Consider the following 20,370-nt stretch of genomic DNA (forward strand, 5'->3'; position numbering starts at 1 on the left):
TCTGCCCCACCCCCACCTTTTCCCCTCCCCCTCCACTGCCCCATCCCCTCTCTAGTGCACACGCGCACTCTCTCTCTCTCAAATAAATACATTTTTAAAAAATCTTTAAAAAAATAAATAAAAAGAGCAGAATTAACAGAGGTTTATCTATTGGCCCAATGACAATGATATAATGTTGAACAAAGAAGGTAAGTTACTTAGCAATTTTATAAAAACATGTGAAAATAGAAACTACTGAGTAATTTTATTAAATATAAAATAAATTCTTGTTTTCAAATTAATGTCTTATTGTTTTTCTTTTTGTAACACCCTATTGAAATATAATTCCTGTGCCATGTAATTCATAAATTTAAAGTGTATTCAATGGTTTTTAATATACTTACAGATATGGGCAACTGTCACCACAGGTAATTTTAGAACACTTTCATCATCTCAATGAGAAACCCCTCACCTCTTAGCTATTACTGCTCTGTTCCCCCAACGACCACCAAATCTAAGTAAACACTAAATCATTTTGCTTCCGTAGATGTGCCTGTTCTGGATATTTCATATACATGAGATCATGTAGTAGGCGGTCTTCTGTGTCTGGCTTCTTTCACTTGGCATAATGTTTTCAAGGTTCATCCATGTTATAAGGTGTATCAGTATTTCTTACCCTTTTTTAGCTACATAATGTTTCATTGTATAGATATGATTTATCCATTCCACACACCCATGTCTATCCTCTCATGAATTATGGACATTTAGGTTGCTTCTACCTTTCAGCTCTTACGAAGGAGGCTGCTATGAACATTCACGTACAAGTTGTGGGTACGTATTTTCATCTTGGGGGCATGTACCTAGAAGAATTGCCGGGTCACATAGTAACTCTATGTTTATCTTTTTGAGGAACTTTGACTATTTCAGTCCTTTGGGGTATATATCCAGGAGCAGAATTGCTAGGTCATATGTTAATTCTATGTTTAATTTTTTGAGGAACTACAGACTGTTTTCCACAGTGGCTGCACCATTTTATACCCCCAGCAGCAGAGTGTGAGGGTTCCAATTTCCCCACACCCTGGCCAACAATGTTATTTCCTATTTTTGATTATAGCCAACCTGGAGAGAGTGAAAAGGTATCTCATTTTGGTTTTTTGACTTGCATTTCCTTGATAACTAATGATGTTCCAGATCTTATCATGTGTTTTTGTTTTTGTTTTGGGGGGGGGGGTATGGAAAGAGTATGTTGCAGTTAAGAAAAAAATATAAAACTTTCTTGGCAAAAGAAAGAAAAAAAGTTCTTTTGATCTCCTTGAATGCAGCACACACAAAAAGTGACGGTTCCCCTAGGCTCCCTCAGGAATGGAGGAATAAGCAGAGGGCAGGAGTGCAGAGATTTTTTTTTTTCCATACCCAGGCCTGTGAAAAATGATGACCAAGTGTTAGTCCTGAGCAGGCCCATGGATGGTGTGTATTCCTGGTTAGCCCTCTGGAGTCTGGGAGCATCAGCATCTCCAATAATTTATTTGTATAGGCATACGTCAGAGATACTGTGGGTTCGGTTCCTGGGAGAAGGCACAGGGGGTGTCCTGGGAGATGTGAGATCCTTGTATAGTGGCAACCATAGGCATGTAAGTGTCATTGCTGCTAAGGAAGAGGTGGCCCACCTGCTGGGTAAGAGGTCCCATCATGGAGGCAGGCTGGAGAAAAATGGCGTGATCCATCTCTGGTGGCAGAACTGAAGCTGAAGGCTGCATGAGGTATGATTGGTGGTGCATCTAGGATGGGTTAGGTGCTTGTAGAGGAGATGTCTGAGTCACTCTCTGATCCAAAGACACAGGAGATGGAAGACATGGGGAGAGTGTAGACCGAGCAAGCATCCTGCTGGGGATGATGTTATAAGGAGCTGGGGAAAACCCATTCTGAAGAGCTGTGGTGGGGTCATAGGTCAAGGCTATACCACCCATATCTGCATTCCTTGGCCAGGCCCGTCCATTTTGCACAGATTTTCCTTGGTTCTGTCATTTCTTTGGACCACCATCAGCAAATTTGCAAAGCAAGGGATCAGGCGGAGCTGGTACTCCAGCAGATGCCTTAATATATTTTCCATTAAAGTGGGTGATGATGGCTTCACACTTCTCTGTGGACTCCATTCTTGCAAAGCCAAACCTCTGCTGGTCCCACTGGTGTCTCGGAGGATTTGAGTGGAGATAACCTGGCCAAAGGGCTTCAGCATCCCCTCCGGTTCTTGCTTAACCATTGCTAGTGGAAGGTTTGATAGGTATGAATTTGTGGGGTCCTGCTCCTGTTGCATTGTCATCTGTGCCTGTATGCCACTGGCCTTCAGTGCTGTGACAGCTTTCTGTGCTGCTGAAGGACTGTCAAAGTCCACAAAACCACAGCCTTTGCATTTGTTTGTGCTCTTGTCCAGTATGACCTCGGTGGAGACTGGTACAATTTGACAGGGTTCTGGTCAGTAAGTGCCTGGTTGCAACCCCTGGATATAGAGGTTGGTTTTGTTCAGCTGGTCCTTTCCATTGCTCCCACTGCTGCTGCTAGGGGTACTGTTGCTTGGACTAGGTGATGCCATCTGCTGAGGCAAGGACACATACAGCTTCTTGTTGTTTTTGTTATAGCCAAAAGTCGAAATCCCAGGCCTGGAAACCACGGAGAGCAGCATTTTCTCTTGAATGTAAGGTGGCTGAGCCTTTTCATGTGTTTATTGGCCATTTAGATATCTTCTTTGAAGAACTGTCTATTCAGATTTTTTGCCCATTTTTAAATTGGGTTGTCTTTTTATTGCTGAGTTGTAAAGATTTTTGTTGTTGTTGTTTTAACATATTTTGGATAAAAGATATTTATTAGATATATGGTTTGCAAATGTTTTCTCCTACTCCTGGCTTCACTTTTCACTTTCTTGATAGTAACCTTAGAAGCACAAAATTTTAAATTGTGATGATGTCCAATTTACCTTTTTAAATTTTTATTTGTGCTTTTGCTGCCATGTCTAAGAAACCACTGCCTAATTTACACTTATGAAAATTTATGCCTATTTTTTTCCCAAGAATTTTATAGTTTTAAGTGCCTGCATTTAGGACCTTGATCCATTTTAAGTTCATTTTGTAGATGGTGTGAGATATGGATCCAAATTGATTCTTTTGCATGTGGATATCCAGTTGTCCCACTTGTCAAAAAAAAATATTTTTTCCTTGTTGAATTGTTGTGGCACATTTGTTGATAATCACTCACAAATGTGAATGATTATTTCTGGACTTTCAATTGTATTCCATTGGTGAGTGTATATGTCTGTCCTTATATCAGTGCCACACACTCTTGAATACTGTAGTTTTGTAATAAGTTTTGAAATTGGGAAGAAGTCCTTCAATTTTGTTCTTTTTTGAGATTGTTTTGGCCAGTCTGGTTCCCTTAATTTCCAAATGAATATAAGCCAGTAGTATCCATATTGTTTCCATATGGATAAACTTGTTAATTTTATGAGAAAGGTAGCTGGGTATTTGAAAAGAGATTGCTTTAAATCTGTAGTGCAATTTGGGGAGTATTGTCATTTTAACAATACAAAATCTTCCAATCAATGACAAGGATGTTTTTCTATTTATTTAGGTCTTTTAAAATGTCTTTCAATGGGGCTCCTAAGTGGCTTAGTTGGTTAAGCATCTGCCTTCGGCTCAGCTCATGATCCCAGGATCCTGGGATTGAGTTCTGCATTGAGTTCCCTGCTCAGTGGGAAGCCTGCTTCTCCCTCTCCCACTCTCCCTGCTTGTGTTCCCTCTTTTGCTGTCTTTCTCTCTGTCAAATAAATAAATAAAATCTTTATTTTTTATTTTTTTATTTTTAAAGATTTTATTTATTTATTTGACAGAGGGAGACACAGCGAGAGAGGGAACACAAGCAGGGAGAGTGGGAGAGGGAGAAGCAGGCTTCCCACTGAGAGGGAGCCTGATGCGGGGCTCGATCCCAGGACCCTGGGATCACGACCTTAGCTGAAGGCAGACGCTTAATGACTGAGCCACCCAGGCACCCCATAAATAAAATCTTTAAAAAAATGTCTTTCAATGATATTTTGTAGTTTTCCATGTAGATGTCTTATATTTATGTTAAATTTATTCCCAATTATTTTATTCTTTTTAATGTTATTGTAAATGTAAATTTTTTTTAATTTAATTTTTGGATTGTTTATTTTTTGTGTAGAGAAATGGAATTTGATTTTGTATATTGATTTTGTATTTTGTAACCTTGCTAAAGTCTTTCCTTTGGTCTAATAGTTTCCTTGTGGATTCCTTAGAATTTTCTACATGTAAGGTCATGTCAACTGCAAATAGAAATAGATTTACTTTTCCTTACTAATCTGGAATGTCTTTTATTTCTTTTTCTTGCCAATTACTCTCAGTAATACTTCCAGTACAATGCTGAACAGCAATGGTGATAGCAGATATCCTTGTCTGCTTCTCCACATCTATAATTAAGACCCCTATTTATTAAATTGTGCAAAGAAAGCAGAGTTCAAATCCGTGTTGTTTTGCTATTTGAAGTGGAACATGAATATATCTTGTTTCAATTCTTCCACTATAAAATGGCATAAAGTATTTATTACCTTTCTATTTTGGTATTGGAAAAATGAATTAGAATTGATGATCCCCTTAAAAATTAAATATTATGTAAATTCATAGGACAAAATTATGGAGCATGATTAGGACAATTCGTAAGTAGGGGATGAAATCTTTAGCCAAAATCATTTTACCTTCTTAAAAATCAGAATTATTGGGGTGCCTGGGTGGCTCAGTTGGTTAAGCAACTGACTCTTGATCTCAGCTCAGGTGTTGATCTCAGGGTCGTGAGTTCAAGCCCCACATTGGGATTCATGATGGGTGTGGCACCTACTTAAAAAAAAAAACAAATAAAGATCAGAATTATTAATGAATCATGATCTTTTTTAAAAACTTTTTTTAAGATTTATTTATTTTGAGAGAGAGACAGAGAGTGTGAGCATGGGGCGGGGAGAGGGGCAGAGGGAGAGAGAGAATCTCAAGCGGACTCCCTGCTGAGAGGGAGCCCGAGTACAGAGCTCAACATGGGGCTCAATCCACCACCCTAAGATAATGACCCCAGCTGAAATCAAGAGTTTGACGCCCAACTGACCAAGCCACCCAGGCACCCTGAATCATGATCTTTATTCTTGAGTAAGGCAGGCTGGGGTCCAGGTGACTTTCTGGAACACACACAGAATGTTTGCCTACCCTGGGGGACCATGAATAACTTGAATAACCATGAATAACACACATCTATTGGTTAGAGTCTTTTTGTTTATGAATCCTGCTTGTTTGCTCTTTTTATATGTTGTCTTAATAAATAAATTAATATCTTAATTCATGTAAAGGTGGCTTGTAGAAGGATTTCTCCCTTTGGGCCAATAATTTCTTTCCTCTGAAAAATGAGGAAAAGAAGGTTAGAGAACTCCCTTTCTCCTGAAAACTGTGCCTGGGTTTGGCTACATCAGTAGCTGGAAGGTCTTGAGCACCTCTGCCTTTGAGGTCTCCCACAATGAGCAGAAAGACTGCTTCTTGGGGCACCTGGGTGGCTCCGTTGTTAAGCATCTGCCTTCAGCTCAGGTCATGATCCCAGAGTCCTGGGATCAAGCCCCGCATTGGGTTCTCTGCTTGGTGGGAAGCCTGCTTCTCCCTCTCCCACTCCCCCTGCCTGTGTTCCCTCTCTCACGTTCTCTCTCTGTCAAATAAATAAATAAAAAAAGAAAAGAAAAAAAAAGAAAGACTGCTTCTTGGGCCAGGTTCCTCTGAGCTCTCTCTGCTGAATGGAGCTACCTTGTGGTTATACTTGGAGGTAGTACTGACATACGATATAATATTGCATTTGCTCCCTAGAGAGACAATCATTTCAGTCCATTCAGGCTACTATAACAAAATACCATAGATTGGATGGGGATGGCTTATAAACAACAGAAATTTATTTCTCACAGCTCTAGAGGCTGGAAAGCCCAAGATCAAAGTGCTAACAAATTCAGCGTCTGGTGGGGACCAGCTTCCTGGTTCATAAATAGCTCTTTTTTCTGTGTCTTCACATAGCAGAGAGGGGAGGGACCTATCTGGAACATCTTTTAAAAAAGCACGAGTCCCATTCATGAGGCTTCACCTTCATGACCTAGTAACTTCTCAAAAGTCCCACCTCCTAATACCATCACAATGGGGATTATATTTTAACATATGAATTTTGGGGAGGGGGGACACCAAACATTCAATGTGGCAAAGAGGCATCCTCAAGTTTGACAGCCACTAAAATAGGTATTATTTGTAGCTACTACCTATTATGGAGGTCTTGGGGTAAGTGCTTTCCTTGATTTATCTCCTTTGGTCCTCACACATGTCCTATCAGTGCGTGCTATCTTTAACCGCAATTTCTACTTGTAGAAGCTGAGGATTAGGGGTTATAGAGGCATCAGGGTTTTTCCCTCTTCCCAACATTCTTTGCCCCCATTTTCTGTTCATCCCACCCCTTTCCTTAGTGGAAGTCTTCTGCCCAACTACTTCTAACTCCAGTACGATTATAATACCCTGCCCTGCACTTCAGGGTGTAAGTAAGTAACTTAGGATCAGGCAATCTCATAATGACTATCCTGATGGGGTTTCCCATCATGGATTTTATATCTGGATGTTGGGAGAAAGAAACGTTCTTCTTTCTTCTTGGGTCACTATATGGGAAGATGGAAGTCTGGACCATACTTCTCTCTTGCCCTATATATTTTGGGAGAATCCTGCCTGTTATACAAAAGAATGGGACAAACATACTGAGGGAAGCAAGACTAAGATGTTGAGAAAAAGAATATTAATATTTGTTGAGTCTCTGAGGCCCGATCCTTTTTAGAGCAAGATAATAAATCTCATTTTTGCTTACTCCTTTGAGTGAAATTTTTGTCATCTGCAACCAAGAAAGTTAATTAGCTTACCCATAATTATGCAATTAAGAAGGTTGCAAAGCTGGTTTTAAACCTGTCTGGCTCCAAGGTTTGTAGTCTATGTAATAGTTTGCTTAGTTTATATGACTATGAGCCAGAGATTTTAAGTTAGTCAAGTAACAGAAATAAAGGGTAGGAAATGCATATGATCCCAACTGACAGACCTACCCAAGTATTAGAATTCATGTTCAAATTATGAGGAAGGGCAAAATTGCACGACTTTTCCAGGAAAAAAAAATAAAGCATTTCTTTTTCTCCTAGGATAAATCACCACAGATAGTAGTATGAGTTCTTAGGAGAGTCACTGAATATTTCCCGTGATTTTTGATATAAACATCTTCCTCTAAGCCCAAGGATCCAGTACAGCAGACTGAGGCAATGCCAGCGATTTGTGGGTATGACTGAAAGGTCGAAGGACGGTTGAAAATGAAGCAGAGTTCAACAATTAGAATTTGACCTGTGGTCCTGGAGCCACATGTTTTTCTCCATAATGTTGCACGGTTTGTGATAAGCAGATCCCAACATATAAGGTCTCTACTCTCCATTCCGTTCCTGATCCATACATACGCTGCTACCTGAATGACTATCAAATATTTACCATCAGGTAAAATTCAACATGTTTTTACTATAAGTTAGCATTTAAAGAAATATAACAAAAACTATTGTAAGTACAAGTAGAAAATTACAAATATATGTACATACAGTTCTCCATACATCCACACAGATATCAATTGCCCATTTTTTTTCAAGTACTTGGGCATCATTTAAAAAATCTACATTGAAGTTCAAAATGATTAAAAGCCCCAGTTGCTGACTGGGATGTAGTAACAGAAAATTAATAACTAAAGGATATGCAGGACAGACTTGATGATTAAAAACCTCCTCCTAAATAGATCTTGGGTGAAATTGAAAGTATCAAAATAGCAGTTTCAGAATGCTTGAGAGTTCTAACCACAGTTAGAACATTATAAATCTAAATTCATGATATATGGTTAAAGCTTTTCTTAGATGTGAGTTCATGGAATTCTCTATAACTAAATAAGAATGAAGAGAAACAACAAAACCTTTAGCTCAAGAAGTGAGAAAAGGAACTGTAAAACAAACCTAAGGAAAGAACGAGAAAGTTACGGATAATAAATAAAAGTAGAGTAAATACATTGGAGTATGACTATTCTTTTTAGTAGAATTAATAAGTTGAAGCTTGATTCTTTAAGGAAGAATTGGCAAATCAATACTTAGTCTAATAGAAAAATGATACACAATTGCTTTGAATGTAATAAGCAGGACTTAATGATTTTTTTCTAATTATGAAAACAATATATGCTCAACAATAACAATAAAAATTAGAAAATAAAAGCAACATAAAACCATTTTTGATGGATGGCTACTAGACATACTGTGGTTGGTCATTTCGCAGTGTATACAAATATCAAATCATGCCGTACACCTGAAACTGGTATCATGTTATATGCCCATCATATCTCATTAAAAAAAGAGACCATTTCATTTTTGACCCCCCTTTTTGCTTGCAACATGCTTGTTTTAAATTATAGTTGACCCCTGAACAACAGGGTTTGGGGGCATTGAGCCTTGTGCTGTCAAAAATCCGAGCCTAACTTTTGATTCCCCAAAAACTTAACTACCAATCGTCCACTGTTGACACTAACCCTACCAGTAACAAATAGTCGATTAACACATATTTTGCATGTTATATGTAGTACACACTGTATTCGTACAATATAGCAAGCTACAGAAAAGAAAATGTTAAGAAAATCATAAGGAAGGGAAAACACATCTATAGTACAGTCATACTGTACTATGTTTATTGAAAAAAATTTGTGCATCAGTGGACCCGGGCAGTTCAAACCCATGTTGATCAAGAGTCAACTGTAATTTATTTTTCTCCCACAGTATTATCATCCCTTCCCCACTGACATCCTCAGTGTCTCATCATCTAAGACTTTCATCTTACAATTATCTTTGAAAAGTTATTTCCATTACTCCTTTGTACCATCATGTGTATTTTGATCCTGATACTTCAAATCCACAACTACAGCCTTCATGCTTCGGTAACTACAGAAACTTCTCAGCTGGTATAACTGTTTCCACTTTTTGGTCCATTTGGCACAGTATCTATCAGGAGCTCTTCTCTTTCCTGAGCCTTGAGAAACGCAGCCCGATACCGTCTTGGCCAGTGAGGCTTAGGTAGGGACTAGTGGAACATTGGTTAAATATCCACACCTTTTTCTTCCCACTCTCCAATTTCCTACTGCTGTCTCCTATTCACCACAGAGGGACAAATGGAGAATAACTAGCATGCTGGCAGCCCCTTCACTTCCCTTCCTCCCAGGGGTAATTTGGCCGCATAGAATTGCTCTTTCCCTGGGCACCTGGGTGGTTCTGTTGGTTAAGCGACTGCCTTCGGCTCAGGTCATGATCCTGGAGTCCCGGGATCGAGTCCCGCATCGGGCTCCCTGCTCGGCAGGGAGTCTGCTTCTCCCTCTGACCCTCCCCCCTCATGCTCTCTCTCTCTCTCTCTCTCTCCCCCTCATTCTCTCTCTCAAATAAATAAAATCTTTAAAAAAAAAAAAAAAAAAAAAGAATTGCTCTTTCCCTGACCTCGACAGACCCATTCCGAATCCTTGCTTTGCATGCACTGTTTTCTCGGGCAGGAATTCCCTTACCCCATTTCTTTGCCTGGCAAACAAATTCCTACTTACCCTTCAAGATCCAGCTCAAACATCACCACTTTCCAGCCTACGCACCTCGCAGAAGCAGCAAGGTCCTAGGAATGTTACAAAGAAAAATGAAGGTCAGGCCCTCAATCGGCTACTTAACTAGTTGGTATGACTGGGTGAGGAACTTCTCTGATTTTACGCTCCCTATTTTTGCAAAATAATAATGGATATTATACCTGCCTTGACATCCCTTTCCAAGGGAAATTGAAAGCATCCGTGAGAGAAAATGTTCTCTAAAATGCAAATCATTTTACAAATTTAATTTTGTTGTTGCTCTTAGCACGGCTTAGAATTTTTTTTCTTCTGTTTGTTCAGTGCCAAAGCCAACTATGGGGGCATTCAAATATCAATTCATACCCTTACCCTGCCCCCCCATTTTTTTGTTTCTACAGCCCCCTTTTTTCTCTTCTGTTCTCTTATTTCCTTCCCGACCCCCTTTCCTTTTGTGACTTGCCTGTTTATAGCGAACTTCAGTATCCGAGGACACTGCTTGCCTTTGCAGGTACATTTTACAGTTAAAGTGATTTTAGTAACGAACGGGGACGGGGCGGTTGTGGATGTGCGGGAATCCAAACCCAACCAAACTCTGCATTGTAAATTGTAAAGTTCTGGGAGCCGAGAATTCAGATGGGCCGGGCCAGAGCGACTTTGCAGGGCCAGGTTCGGCTTTGCCGGGACTTCTGCAGCCCGCGCCGGAGCCCGCGCTGGGATCCCGGAACCTCAGGAAGGTGGGTGCAGTGGCGGGTCCGGAATTCCGGGAGGGGAGCACAAATGGGCGAAGACCACAACTCCCGACGTGCTCCGCGGCCGGGGCGGGTTCTACTCCCTGCTTGTCTCCTCATTCTTTCCCGTTCCTATGACAAAGACTACTGTCTAAGAACTGTGTAGTAGAAATTACAGAGAGACTGTAAGCTTCTATGGAGTCGCGGGGGGCCTGCAGCAGCTCATGGGGTGCCTCCTCTTCGTCTGGTGGTTCTCTGCTGCATTGCGGAACTCAACAGCCCGACCGGCCGGGTTTCCATGGGGACACTAATTGTACACGGACGCTGTGGCGCGGCAGTTTAATTCTCCGGCGGCGGCTGATTGAGCGGGACGAAATGGTCTTGACGGGGCTCATCAGGAAACTCGGTAACAGGCTGAGTTGCCCCTCGCTGCAGTCACCCTTCTGTCGTGGCCACTTGCTAAGAATGGCCGTGTAACGTTTTCGAGGCCGGTCCACCCCGAGACGGCTCCCGCTGATCCTGGCCTCGCCGGGGCAGCCGCCGGGAACCCATCTCGGACTTGCTGTAAACCGAGCAGTTCGCGTCCCGAATGCAGCAGAGGCCCGCCTGTGAAGAAATTTGCTTTATTTCCCTCTTCGCCCTGCCCTCGTCCCCGCGTAGACAGCTGAGTGGTAGGGTCAATCCCGGGGCGGGGGGCGTCTCTCTGGCGTTGGGCAGCAGCTCAGTGTGCTGTGCTTTGACAGGTCACCAGCTGGCCGAGATCAGGGAACGCGCTCTCAAGAATATTCTCTGCAAGGTTGAGCACAACTTAGTCTGTTGCGATGATCTAGTTCGGGAGAGGCTACTTTTTCTCCATTTGCTGGAATGGTTCAATTTCCCGTCTGTTCCAATGAAAGAAGAGGTTCTCAGCCTTTTGAACAGATTGGTTAAGGTAGGATCATTTTGAAATAAAATCAGAAGAGCGCGTGTTTCGCAGTCATTTAATTGTAGCATTTTTTTGAAAGTTAAATAATTACAACTTTTTTTCTAACCAACGAGAGATGTTGAATTTTAATTCCTCAGGGTATATAACGCTCAGCTTCCTTTTATCTTATTTGTAATGTTGAACCTCACATTACTGTGCTCTCTGAAATAACAGAACTTCTGAGTTTTGGTGTGTTCTGATTTTTTTGGAATCATCTTTGGGAGTTGATATTTGTCATTCTGTTTTTCTTTTTGTTCTGTTATTTGCGTTATTAAGAATTAGATGTGTCTGTATGAAAGAGAACATGTTTAAAGTTAATGGTACAGACCATGATTAATAAATACCTCAAGTATGTGAAATTGCGTTTTCTGTATCTGTTTTTCAGATTTATGCTCCTCAGCCTGTTTTGAGAGTAGTTGTCAGGGTTAAATGTCAAGAGTGCTAGTGTAACCTTTCAAAACTAAGTCACTGTGTGGTCATAGGGGATTATTACTTTGGCATTCTTTGGAGGGGATAGGGTGAGAGTCTGTGGGGAGAGGTGATCCATTTTGTAAGTAGGAATAGGAGTTTATAGTGTGCATCTCTAGTGCTTAATGTCTGGGCTTTTCTGTCATAAGTGTTATCACGTGGTTTATGTATGTCTCTATAAATCTATGTCGTGTACATGGAAGTTCTTTACTTTTACATGTATCAATGCAAGATTTATTTTTTTAAAAAAGGAATATCTGGAATACTAAAAATAATTTCATGTTTTTGTTGCTGTAAGACAAAGTGTAGAAATTTTGATATATATGGTTATTCTCAAGACTCTCCTCTTCTTACTTCAGTATTCCCCAGCAGTCCAGCATTTGGTTGATCTTGGTGCAGTCGAATTCTTATCTAAACTTCGTTCTAATGTGGAGCCGAATCTGCAGGCTGAAATTGATGGCATTCTGGATGGACTTTTTATTCTTCCTTCAGAAGATGCTGCGCTATATTCTGCGTCTTACCAAACCAAACAAACTGGTAACTCTTTGGAATCAATGTGATGCATTCTGTTAAAATAGAAACATATTGGTTCTAGTGCTTAATTCTAACGAAAGGGACCTTAGGTTAAAAAAAAAAAAAAAAAAAGATCATTTTCTCGCATTAACTTACATGAGCTTGACCTTTTCCCCGCCTTCTACAGTTATTCAGAGGAGGATACATTTGTATTCGTTGCTTTTTTGGTCAAGGGGCCTAAAAGATGCCAGAGATTTTCTTTTTTGAGACTACTTTACAGATTACTTCTACAATAATAACAAATTTTCAACAATAACAATAATAACAATATTGTGTTCCCATTCTTATTGCAACTGAACTGCCGAATATGTAATCACATGTGACAGAGAATCGTCAAAGATACTGGAAGATAGTGCTTGATTCCTGAAGGTTGAAGTGGTCAGGAGCTACATAACTGGAGTAAGAGAGAGGAGGAGATGGGCTAAGAAGCAGAGATAAGCCCTTGAATAAATACTTTGTAACAGATTCTTTATGTACATTATGGATGTTTTTATTACAACAAATAGTTGTATTTGCTGAATCTTAAAAGGGAGGGGACCCCCCCGTTAAAAACTTGCTCAGCATTTACATTTTTTTCCTCTATAAGGAGACTCTTCAGGTAAAAAAAAACTACTGTTATTTTTCTAGTTTTTAAAATGATTGTAAAACTTAAGAGAAACATTAATATTTGAAAAGAGTAAATTTCACTTTTAGCAAATAAAGAACCAGTAATACAATAATATATATTTTCTTCTCAGAATTGCCACAACAACCTGAAATCTTAATAGGATATTTTCCTCAAGACAAAAGTAATTTCCAGCAGATGGAAGTGTCTCCACGACCAATGGGTGTGTATATATATATATATATATATATATATAGAGAGAGAGAGAGAGAGAGAGAGAGAGAGAGAGGTAGATGCTGTTGACTTGGTAAATCAGAAATTAATGTACTTTTCTTCGTTGGTGTAGACATATTGTGGTCCAGCTTGAATGTTTCAGCACTGAACTGAATGTTTCAGTTTCCTCAAATTAGTCTAGGATGTAGAGTCTAAATGGTAACATTTTATGTTATTCTAACTGCATTCGAGCAACTCTGGAGGTGGATGGTGACGGTGGCAGTAGTCCTCAGGGCCTACTGAACACAGATTTGTCAGGAACGGTGCCATGCACTATATATATGTCATGGTATTTATTCTCCAGCTCACTAAGTGGTACTGTTCATCCAGTTACTCAAGCCAGAGACTCAGGATCATTTGGGTTTCTTCATTTATCTTTATCCCCACATCCAGTTGATTGAAGAGTTCTGATTTAGAGCCTCTCTCTCTCCCTGGAATCTCTTCCAGGTTTTTTCATGTCTGGCTGTGTCTGCTCACATGTTACCTCCTCAGAGAGACTTTCCTGAGGACTCTAGCTAGTGATCACTTTCTGTCTATGTCTAGTTTTCTTCCAAACATACATCATAATCTGAAATTACATATTTATTTACCTCTTTTTGTCTCCCTGTTTATAAGCTTAATAATAGCTGTGAATACTGCTTTATCCCCAGTGAGCAGAGCAATGCCAAAAACTTATTAGGCACTCTGTGTATTCTTTGAATGAATGAATGAATGAATCTTCACTGGCGTTCCAGTGAAATTGATATTGTTACTATCTCCATTTTACTGATGAAGGCAATGTTGGTGTAGACATGTTGTGGTCCAGCTTGAATGTTTCAGCACTGAACTGAATGTTTCAGTTTCCTCAAATTAGTTTAGGATGTAGAGTCTAAATGGTAACATTTAGAGATTTACACCTACACTACTGAGGCTTAGAAGGATAAAACCTTTATTCTGGATGATGCAGTTAGGGAATAATTAAGTAAACATGTACCTAACAGTTTATTGCCTGCACAGTTGCAATGAAAAGGTTGTGTCCAAGGATATAACTGCTTATGTCAAGTATTCAGTTTAACTCCGTTTGGAAGCCCTCCATTATTAAAATGCTTCCTTAGAAACTCTCTGGTTGAATAACAGCCTAAGAAAGAACTGAAAACTTGTTTAGACCTTTTCTTTCTGAAAAAGTTTTGTTACGCTTGTTAGGGAGCCTCTGTTTTTGAGATGGTAGTTTCTTTGTGTTTATGATTAAGAGGCTTCATTGAGTGACAGTGAGAGACATCTGAAGGGAGAGAGTATGTCCAGGGCTGGGAAGGTGGAAAACATTAGGGACCATTGAGATGGTAACATTTTGTTATGTGAGTTGCAGTTTGTGGATTGACAATATGGCTTATTTTGGACACATCTTTTTGAGTGCGGTATAAGTCTGTCCTACCCACCTTTTACTTTTCTGTTAGAAAGTAAATCCTGCTTGGGTCTTAGCACTTTTTTTTTTTTTTTTTAAAGATTTTATTTATTTATTTGACAGAGAGACAGCGAGAGAGGGAACACAAGCAGGGGGAGTGGGAGAGGGAGAAGCAGGCTTCCCGCCGAGCAGGGAGCCCGATGCTGGGCTCTATCCCAGGACCCTTAGGATCATGACCTGAGCCGAAGACAGCCACTTAACCGTCTGAACCACCCAGGCGCCCCGGGTCTTAGCACTTTTGAAAGAAACAACTGTGCTATATTGGGAATTTAATAATGCTGTTATCTATATTCAATGATTTCATGCTCTTTTCAAAGCATTTGGCAGAAAGAATATTTGCCACTTGGAAGGGTTTATGTAGATACTAGATACTGTTTCTCAGCATTGCCACCTTAACTTGTACAATATGAGATCTGTTAAAAAATAATTGGAACGGGGTAGTTTAAAACTGTTGGTTTCTCAGATTTCTTTTAATCTTGAGTGCTGATATTTGATCTTCAACCTTATGGTCTTCAAGTCATCTTCAAAGAAGTTTAAACATCTAACACCATTTAGGATATTTGAACATGACTAATTAAATATAGTATATGATTATGTTTATGTCATTTTTAATTTCTACAATTAAAGATCTCCAAATGCCAGTTCCTTTTATGTTAAATTTAAGCTCTGTGTTCTGGTTAGCAGCAGGGTAAAATAGAAAATGTAATGGAAGCTCTAAATGTCATTCAATATTAGTTTGTATTTAATGCCCTTCTAGTAATAATATATGGTTCTGTGTAAATTATGAAAACAGAGCTCTGTTGTTTATCTTGTTAGGGAACAAATTTGCAGCTGACCTTGTTTGGTATATTTTAAGTTACTGTAAGATATCACTTTGAGGACTTGTTTTTAAGGGTGAAGCCTTACTCTTAATATTGTGAGTCTGTCAGCATTGCCTTTGATCCCTTAAATTTTGCTGTTCCATTAACAGTAAATCAGACTGTGAGGTGTTTGAAGTTTTCTACATTTCCTTGGCTACCTCTGACTACAACGGATAGACATGTTCTCTCCTCTAATGAGAGGTACGGTACCTGATGCGTGTCAGGTGTTTTGGTTCATTTATAGCCATTAAATCTGGTTGCTATCACTGCACATTTTCACCGGGAAAAAAGATACTAAGTGGATGTGAAAGGTAGTAATGGGAATATATGAATGATTTTCAGTTTCAAAAAGCAAGGCAGAAAATAGCTATTTGCCATTATCTGGCTACACATCAAGGTTTTGTTTTGTTTTTGTGGTTGGAATCTTGTATACTTCTTGGTGGCATGAGTCATCTCTTATTGACCAGATTCTCTGATTGGCCATTGCTTATGCCCTTAGTTAATAAAAATGGAAAAAATTAAACATAAGTGCAGTCGTTTTTAGTGGACAGTATATTCAGTTGACAATATAAAGACCCAAGTTGCTAGAGTTAGGACTAGATAAACAGCCGGATGCTGTTAAATGCTTTTTGATGTTGGCACTTCAATGGCATCAGTAAATTCTCTTGGAACAACATATTGAAGAGGTAGAGTCAGCGTGGGAAAGGGGTAGGGGTGGTTTTGATGTCAGCTCTGAGTCAGGCCTCAGGGAGGAGATATGATTTCTAGTACACACCTCTGGATGGTGGGTGGTGGACTGGAGCTGGGGTGAGAGAGGGGCTATGGATTCTTGGGGTGGGACGTAAACAGTTGCTGAATCCCTAGGAGGGCATATATTGTCTGAGAAGGTGAGGGGTGTCCTCTGGGATAAGAGGAGAATCCCAGCTTGATTCACTAGACCAGGGAAGAGCAGTAAGGAATTTAATTTCTAGAATTTAACTCTGTATGTGCTATTAAATGTTCTGTCTTCCTAATTCATTTAGCAGATTTCATTGCATTCTGTGCCCTTTGACTTCATTGGTTTCATCTTGTAGCATTGTGATAGTCTTGGCATACATTGGTGGATACTGTGTACTGCCTGCTCTTGAGGAGGGTCTAGTCGGGGATAGAAAGTCAACATGCAGTTGCCTTAGTACCAAATGTAGGCATATGGAGGAAGGACCTACCCCAAAGTTCTTGATTAGGGAAAAGATCTAGGAAGGCTTCCCAGGGGAAGTGAAATCTCAGCTGAGACCCGAGACCCCTCCATAGGCATATGGAAGAAGGACAAACCTCAAAGTTCTTGATTAGGGAAAAGATCTAGGAAGGCTTCCCAGGGGAAGTGAAATCTCAGCTGAGACCCGAGGATTGTTGATAGAGTCATTATGCCACTAGGTTACTTACAATCCCGTATAGATGAACTCTGTTTAAAAGTAAATAATGCTATTTATGTATGTATGTATTTTTTGGTAGCTCTTTAAGAAGTAGTAACCACACTTTAATTTGGAACACCTGTGAACTATTGAAGGATGTAATCATGCAAGATTTTCCTGCTGAAATTTTCCTTCAAAGGCCAAAAATTGTTCAGGTATGTATCCTCTGTAATTGTTTTAGATTTGAAATAGAGAACTTTTTATAGTGAAACAAATTTTGCAAAGTAGGAGTCCTTCAGAAGGAATTTACCGTATTTAAAAAAATGAAGTATTTGGTTCCTGAAACCACTTCTGTCTTACTTCTTTGGATAGTGGTAGTTCTTCAGACAGGAGGTAGTCTCATTTGACACATACAGGTCCAGTTTGGCCACCTTGAATTTACCTTTTATGAGTCACCTAAAGAGGAGTATAGACTTTGGAAATTGAGGCTGGGCAGCAGTAACCCTTCTTAACAGTGAGAATAGCATTGCTTTTTGAGTATCTAGGATGTGTAAGGCACAGTGCTAGATGCTGTGGAAATAGGTGGTAGTGAGCAGTTTAGATGGATTCTTTGCAATCCAGTCTATTAGTTTATATAGTAGAGCTTGGGATCCCAGGGCTGGGATTGTGGCATATCACAGCCTCAATCACCAATCCCAGGGCTGGAATGGATGCCTCTGAATGGCAGCTATTAATACATACTGTTGCAGTTGTCCAAAGATAGCAGAGGAAAAGCTGTTAGTTGCCAAAAGGTGGCAAAATGATTTAGCTGTTTGAGATGCCAAAGGCTTGCTGTGATTTTTAAGAAGTATTGTGTAACTTAATGTTCTGAATGGGGAATAATTCATATGTTCTCTCAGAATAGGTACTCAGCCATCAGATTTTAGATACAACAAACACTGACTAGTCTATTTAAATTTTATTTTCTTGTTTTATCCCGTCTTCTTGCATTATGCTAAGTCATTTTTGCCTATTTCTTGTTTCTTGGTTTTACAAATATCTTTCAAGTTATTTTATTTCCTTCGGTTATTCATTTGACCTTACTTAAACTCCACATCCACCTTCCCTGGATCATTTTCATTGCTCTTCTTTATTTCAGAGCCTTTTATCTCTGTTGAAACTGGCCTTTGGAGGAGACGGAAAACATCGCCTGGCTTTACAGTCAGTGTCTTGCTTGCAGCAGCTGTGCACATCCTTAAGAAACAGGCTTAACTTTCACCGAGATCCGGGTTTTTTCTCTAGTAAACAAGGTATTTATGTTTATTTATTCATTAGTCACTGGTGGTATTTACAGATTCTTCTGAGTATTCCCTGTTACACTTACTGTATAAATTTTCACAACATAAACTACTCATTCCTAAATGTAATTAAATGATTATCTTTGAAAACCAAGTGTGTGAATGACAGAACCACTCCTGATCCCGTCCTCTTTTTATTTATTTATTTATTTATTTATTATGTTATGTTAATCACCATACATTACATCATTAGTTTTTGATGTAGTGTTCCATGATTCACTGTTTGTGTATAACACCCAGTGCTCCATGCAGTCCATCCTCTTTTTTTTGATAAGAGCCATTTGCAAGATGTCTTTCTTTTCTCTTATGCATACAGTGTTGTTGGAAGCTAGGGACCAGAATTCTGAGTTCAGCTATTCACATGGGACCATGGGCATTTTATGAAGTTACTTGTATTAATAGATTGTTTGGTTTGAAAAATAATAATTTGTATTTTTTAATAAATACATTTTTTTAAACTTTTGGTATATTTTATTTATTTATTTATTTTAAAATAATCTCTGCACCCAACATGGGGCTTGAACTCATGACCCCAAGATCAAGAGTTGCATGCTCTACCGACTGAGCCAGCCAGGTGTCCCCAATTTGTATTTTATGAAAACTATTTTTATGCAACTTGTGATGTAGTTATTTATTATATGATAGCAGTGCCAGACTTTTAAGGGAAAAAGCACCACCTAATGGCCAAATAGAGCACTAGACTGGCTTTGTCAAAACAGTATTTACAACCTAGGAATTCTGTGCACTTACGCATTGAAAGTTGAATATTAAATTGCAGTGATTTGTCATCATGCTTCACAGTTAATCCCTATTCTGTTCAGAGTTTCATTGATCCTATACTACTTGAATACTTATGCTGTACATTAACTTTATTATAGATCTCAGAGGGTATAGGGTTCCTCATTAACATTCTTGAACTAGAGCATTTTGCAAATGACTGAAAACAGAGAGCTGTAGGTACCCCATATTTCATCAGAATAAGAGTTACAATGTTGATAAAAATAGTATCTTTGAAGATTTATTCATGTATTAAATGTTTATTTATCACCAACCATATGCCAACTGATGTTCTAGTCTCTAGAGGGTATAACACTGAACAAAGCGGTTAAGGTCCCCACCCTTCTGAGCTTATCTGAGATAAGGTTGGGGACAGGTAGTACATGAGTAAACAAGTTTGTTTCAGATCAGAAGTGCTCAAAGGAAATAGGAAGGGTGATGTGACCGAAGGTGACCAGGAAGTACGGCTTACCTGGATAGGATGGGCAGGGAGAGCTTCTCAGAGGAGGTGACCTGAAGAGTGAGAAGGAACCATCCACTTGAAGAGCTGCAGAAACAGTATTCCTGGAGGGTCAGGGGCCTCGGAAATGAGGTGACATGCCTGAGGAACGAAAGCCAGGCTGGCGTGTGAGTGGAGTGCAGTAATCGGGAAATGGGGAGCAGGGAAGGGATGGGGTGAGATCAGAGAGGTAGCCAGGGGCCACAGTGTACAGGGATTTATAGATCTTGGGAAGTGTTTCATATTTTCTTTGCAGTGCAGTGAGAAGCTCTTGGAGAACTTTCTTTTTCCCTCTGCAGATGCCTTTATTTTACTTAATTCTTTAAAAAAATTATGGTAAAATATGTATAGCATAAAATCTGCCTTCATAACCATTTAGAAATGTGCAATTTTGTTGGCATTAATTGCTTTCACCCTCTTGTGCAACCATCACCATTATCTGTTCTCAAATGTTTTTCATCACCGTAAATAGAAGATCTGTGACCGTGTAGCCATGCTCTTCATGTCCCCTTCCCTCTGCAGCCCCTGGTAATCTCTCATCTACATTCTGTCTCTAAATTTGTCTGTTCTTGGGACCTCATACAAGTGGAGTCATACAATATTTATCCTTTTGTGTCTGGCTCATTTCACTGAGCATCATGTTCTCAAGGTTCATCCATGTTTCAGCTGTGCCAGAACTTCATTCCTTTTTATGGATAAATAATATTCCACTGTATGGATATCCCACATTTGGCATATTCATTTATCTGTTGATGGACA

At 39.6% G+C, this 20,370-nt stretch overlaps 1 protein-coding gene, 1 long non-coding RNA gene and 1 pseudogene across 11 annotated transcripts in view; 1 reads left to right on the top strand and 2 right to left on the bottom strand.

The window, feature by feature from the left end:
* LOC118540289 (uncharacterized) overlaps positions 1-10,439 on the bottom strand; it is a 55,896-nt gene extending 45,457 nt beyond the window's left edge. For 6 of the 8 annotated variants that reach the window (XR_013443260.1, XR_013443263.1, XR_013443261.1 and 3 more), the window contains exons 1-2: positions 10,157-10,439; positions 9,685-9,749 (exon numbers count right to left, since the gene is read on the bottom strand). This is a non-coding gene — a long non-coding RNA (uncharacterized LOC118540289). Of the gene's footprint in view, positions 1-4,738; positions 4,878-9,684; positions 9,750-10,156 lie in introns of all 8 variants that reach the window. The other 2 variants (XR_013443258.1, XR_013443259.1) reach the window with 2 other exon arrangements.
* Positions 1,521-2,659, bottom strand: LOC118549833 (RNA-binding motif, single-stranded-interacting protein 2 pseudogene; annotated as a pseudogene).
* Positions 10,440-10,710: 271 nt separating the features above from the next.
* Positions 10,711-20,370, top strand: part of RTTN (rotatin) — a 149,281-nt gene continuing 139,621 nt past the window's right edge. For 2 of the 3 annotated variants that reach the window (XM_078060178.1, XM_078060179.1), the window contains exons 1-6: positions 10,732-11,355; positions 12,216-12,393; positions 13,167-13,256; positions 15,718-15,808; positions 17,099-17,213; positions 18,137-18,287. In XM_078060178.1, coding sequence (XP_077916304.1) covers positions 11,014-11,355; positions 12,216-12,393; positions 13,167-13,256; positions 15,718-15,808; positions 17,099-17,213; positions 18,137-18,287 — 967 coding nt within the window. In that variant the 5' untranslated portion in view covers positions 10,732-11,013. Of the gene's footprint in view, positions 11,356-12,215; positions 12,394-13,166; positions 13,257-15,717; positions 15,809-17,098; positions 17,214-18,136; positions 18,288-20,370 lie in introns of all 3 variants that reach the window. The other variant, XM_036109120.2, reaches the window with a different exon arrangement.

The sequence above is a fragment of the Halichoerus grypus genome, chromosome 13, assembly GCF_964656455.1.
Source record: "Halichoerus grypus chromosome 13, mHalGry1.hap1.1, whole genome shotgun sequence".
NCBI classification, from domain to species: Eukaryota; Metazoa; Chordata; class Mammalia; order Carnivora; family Phocidae; genus Halichoerus; species Halichoerus grypus.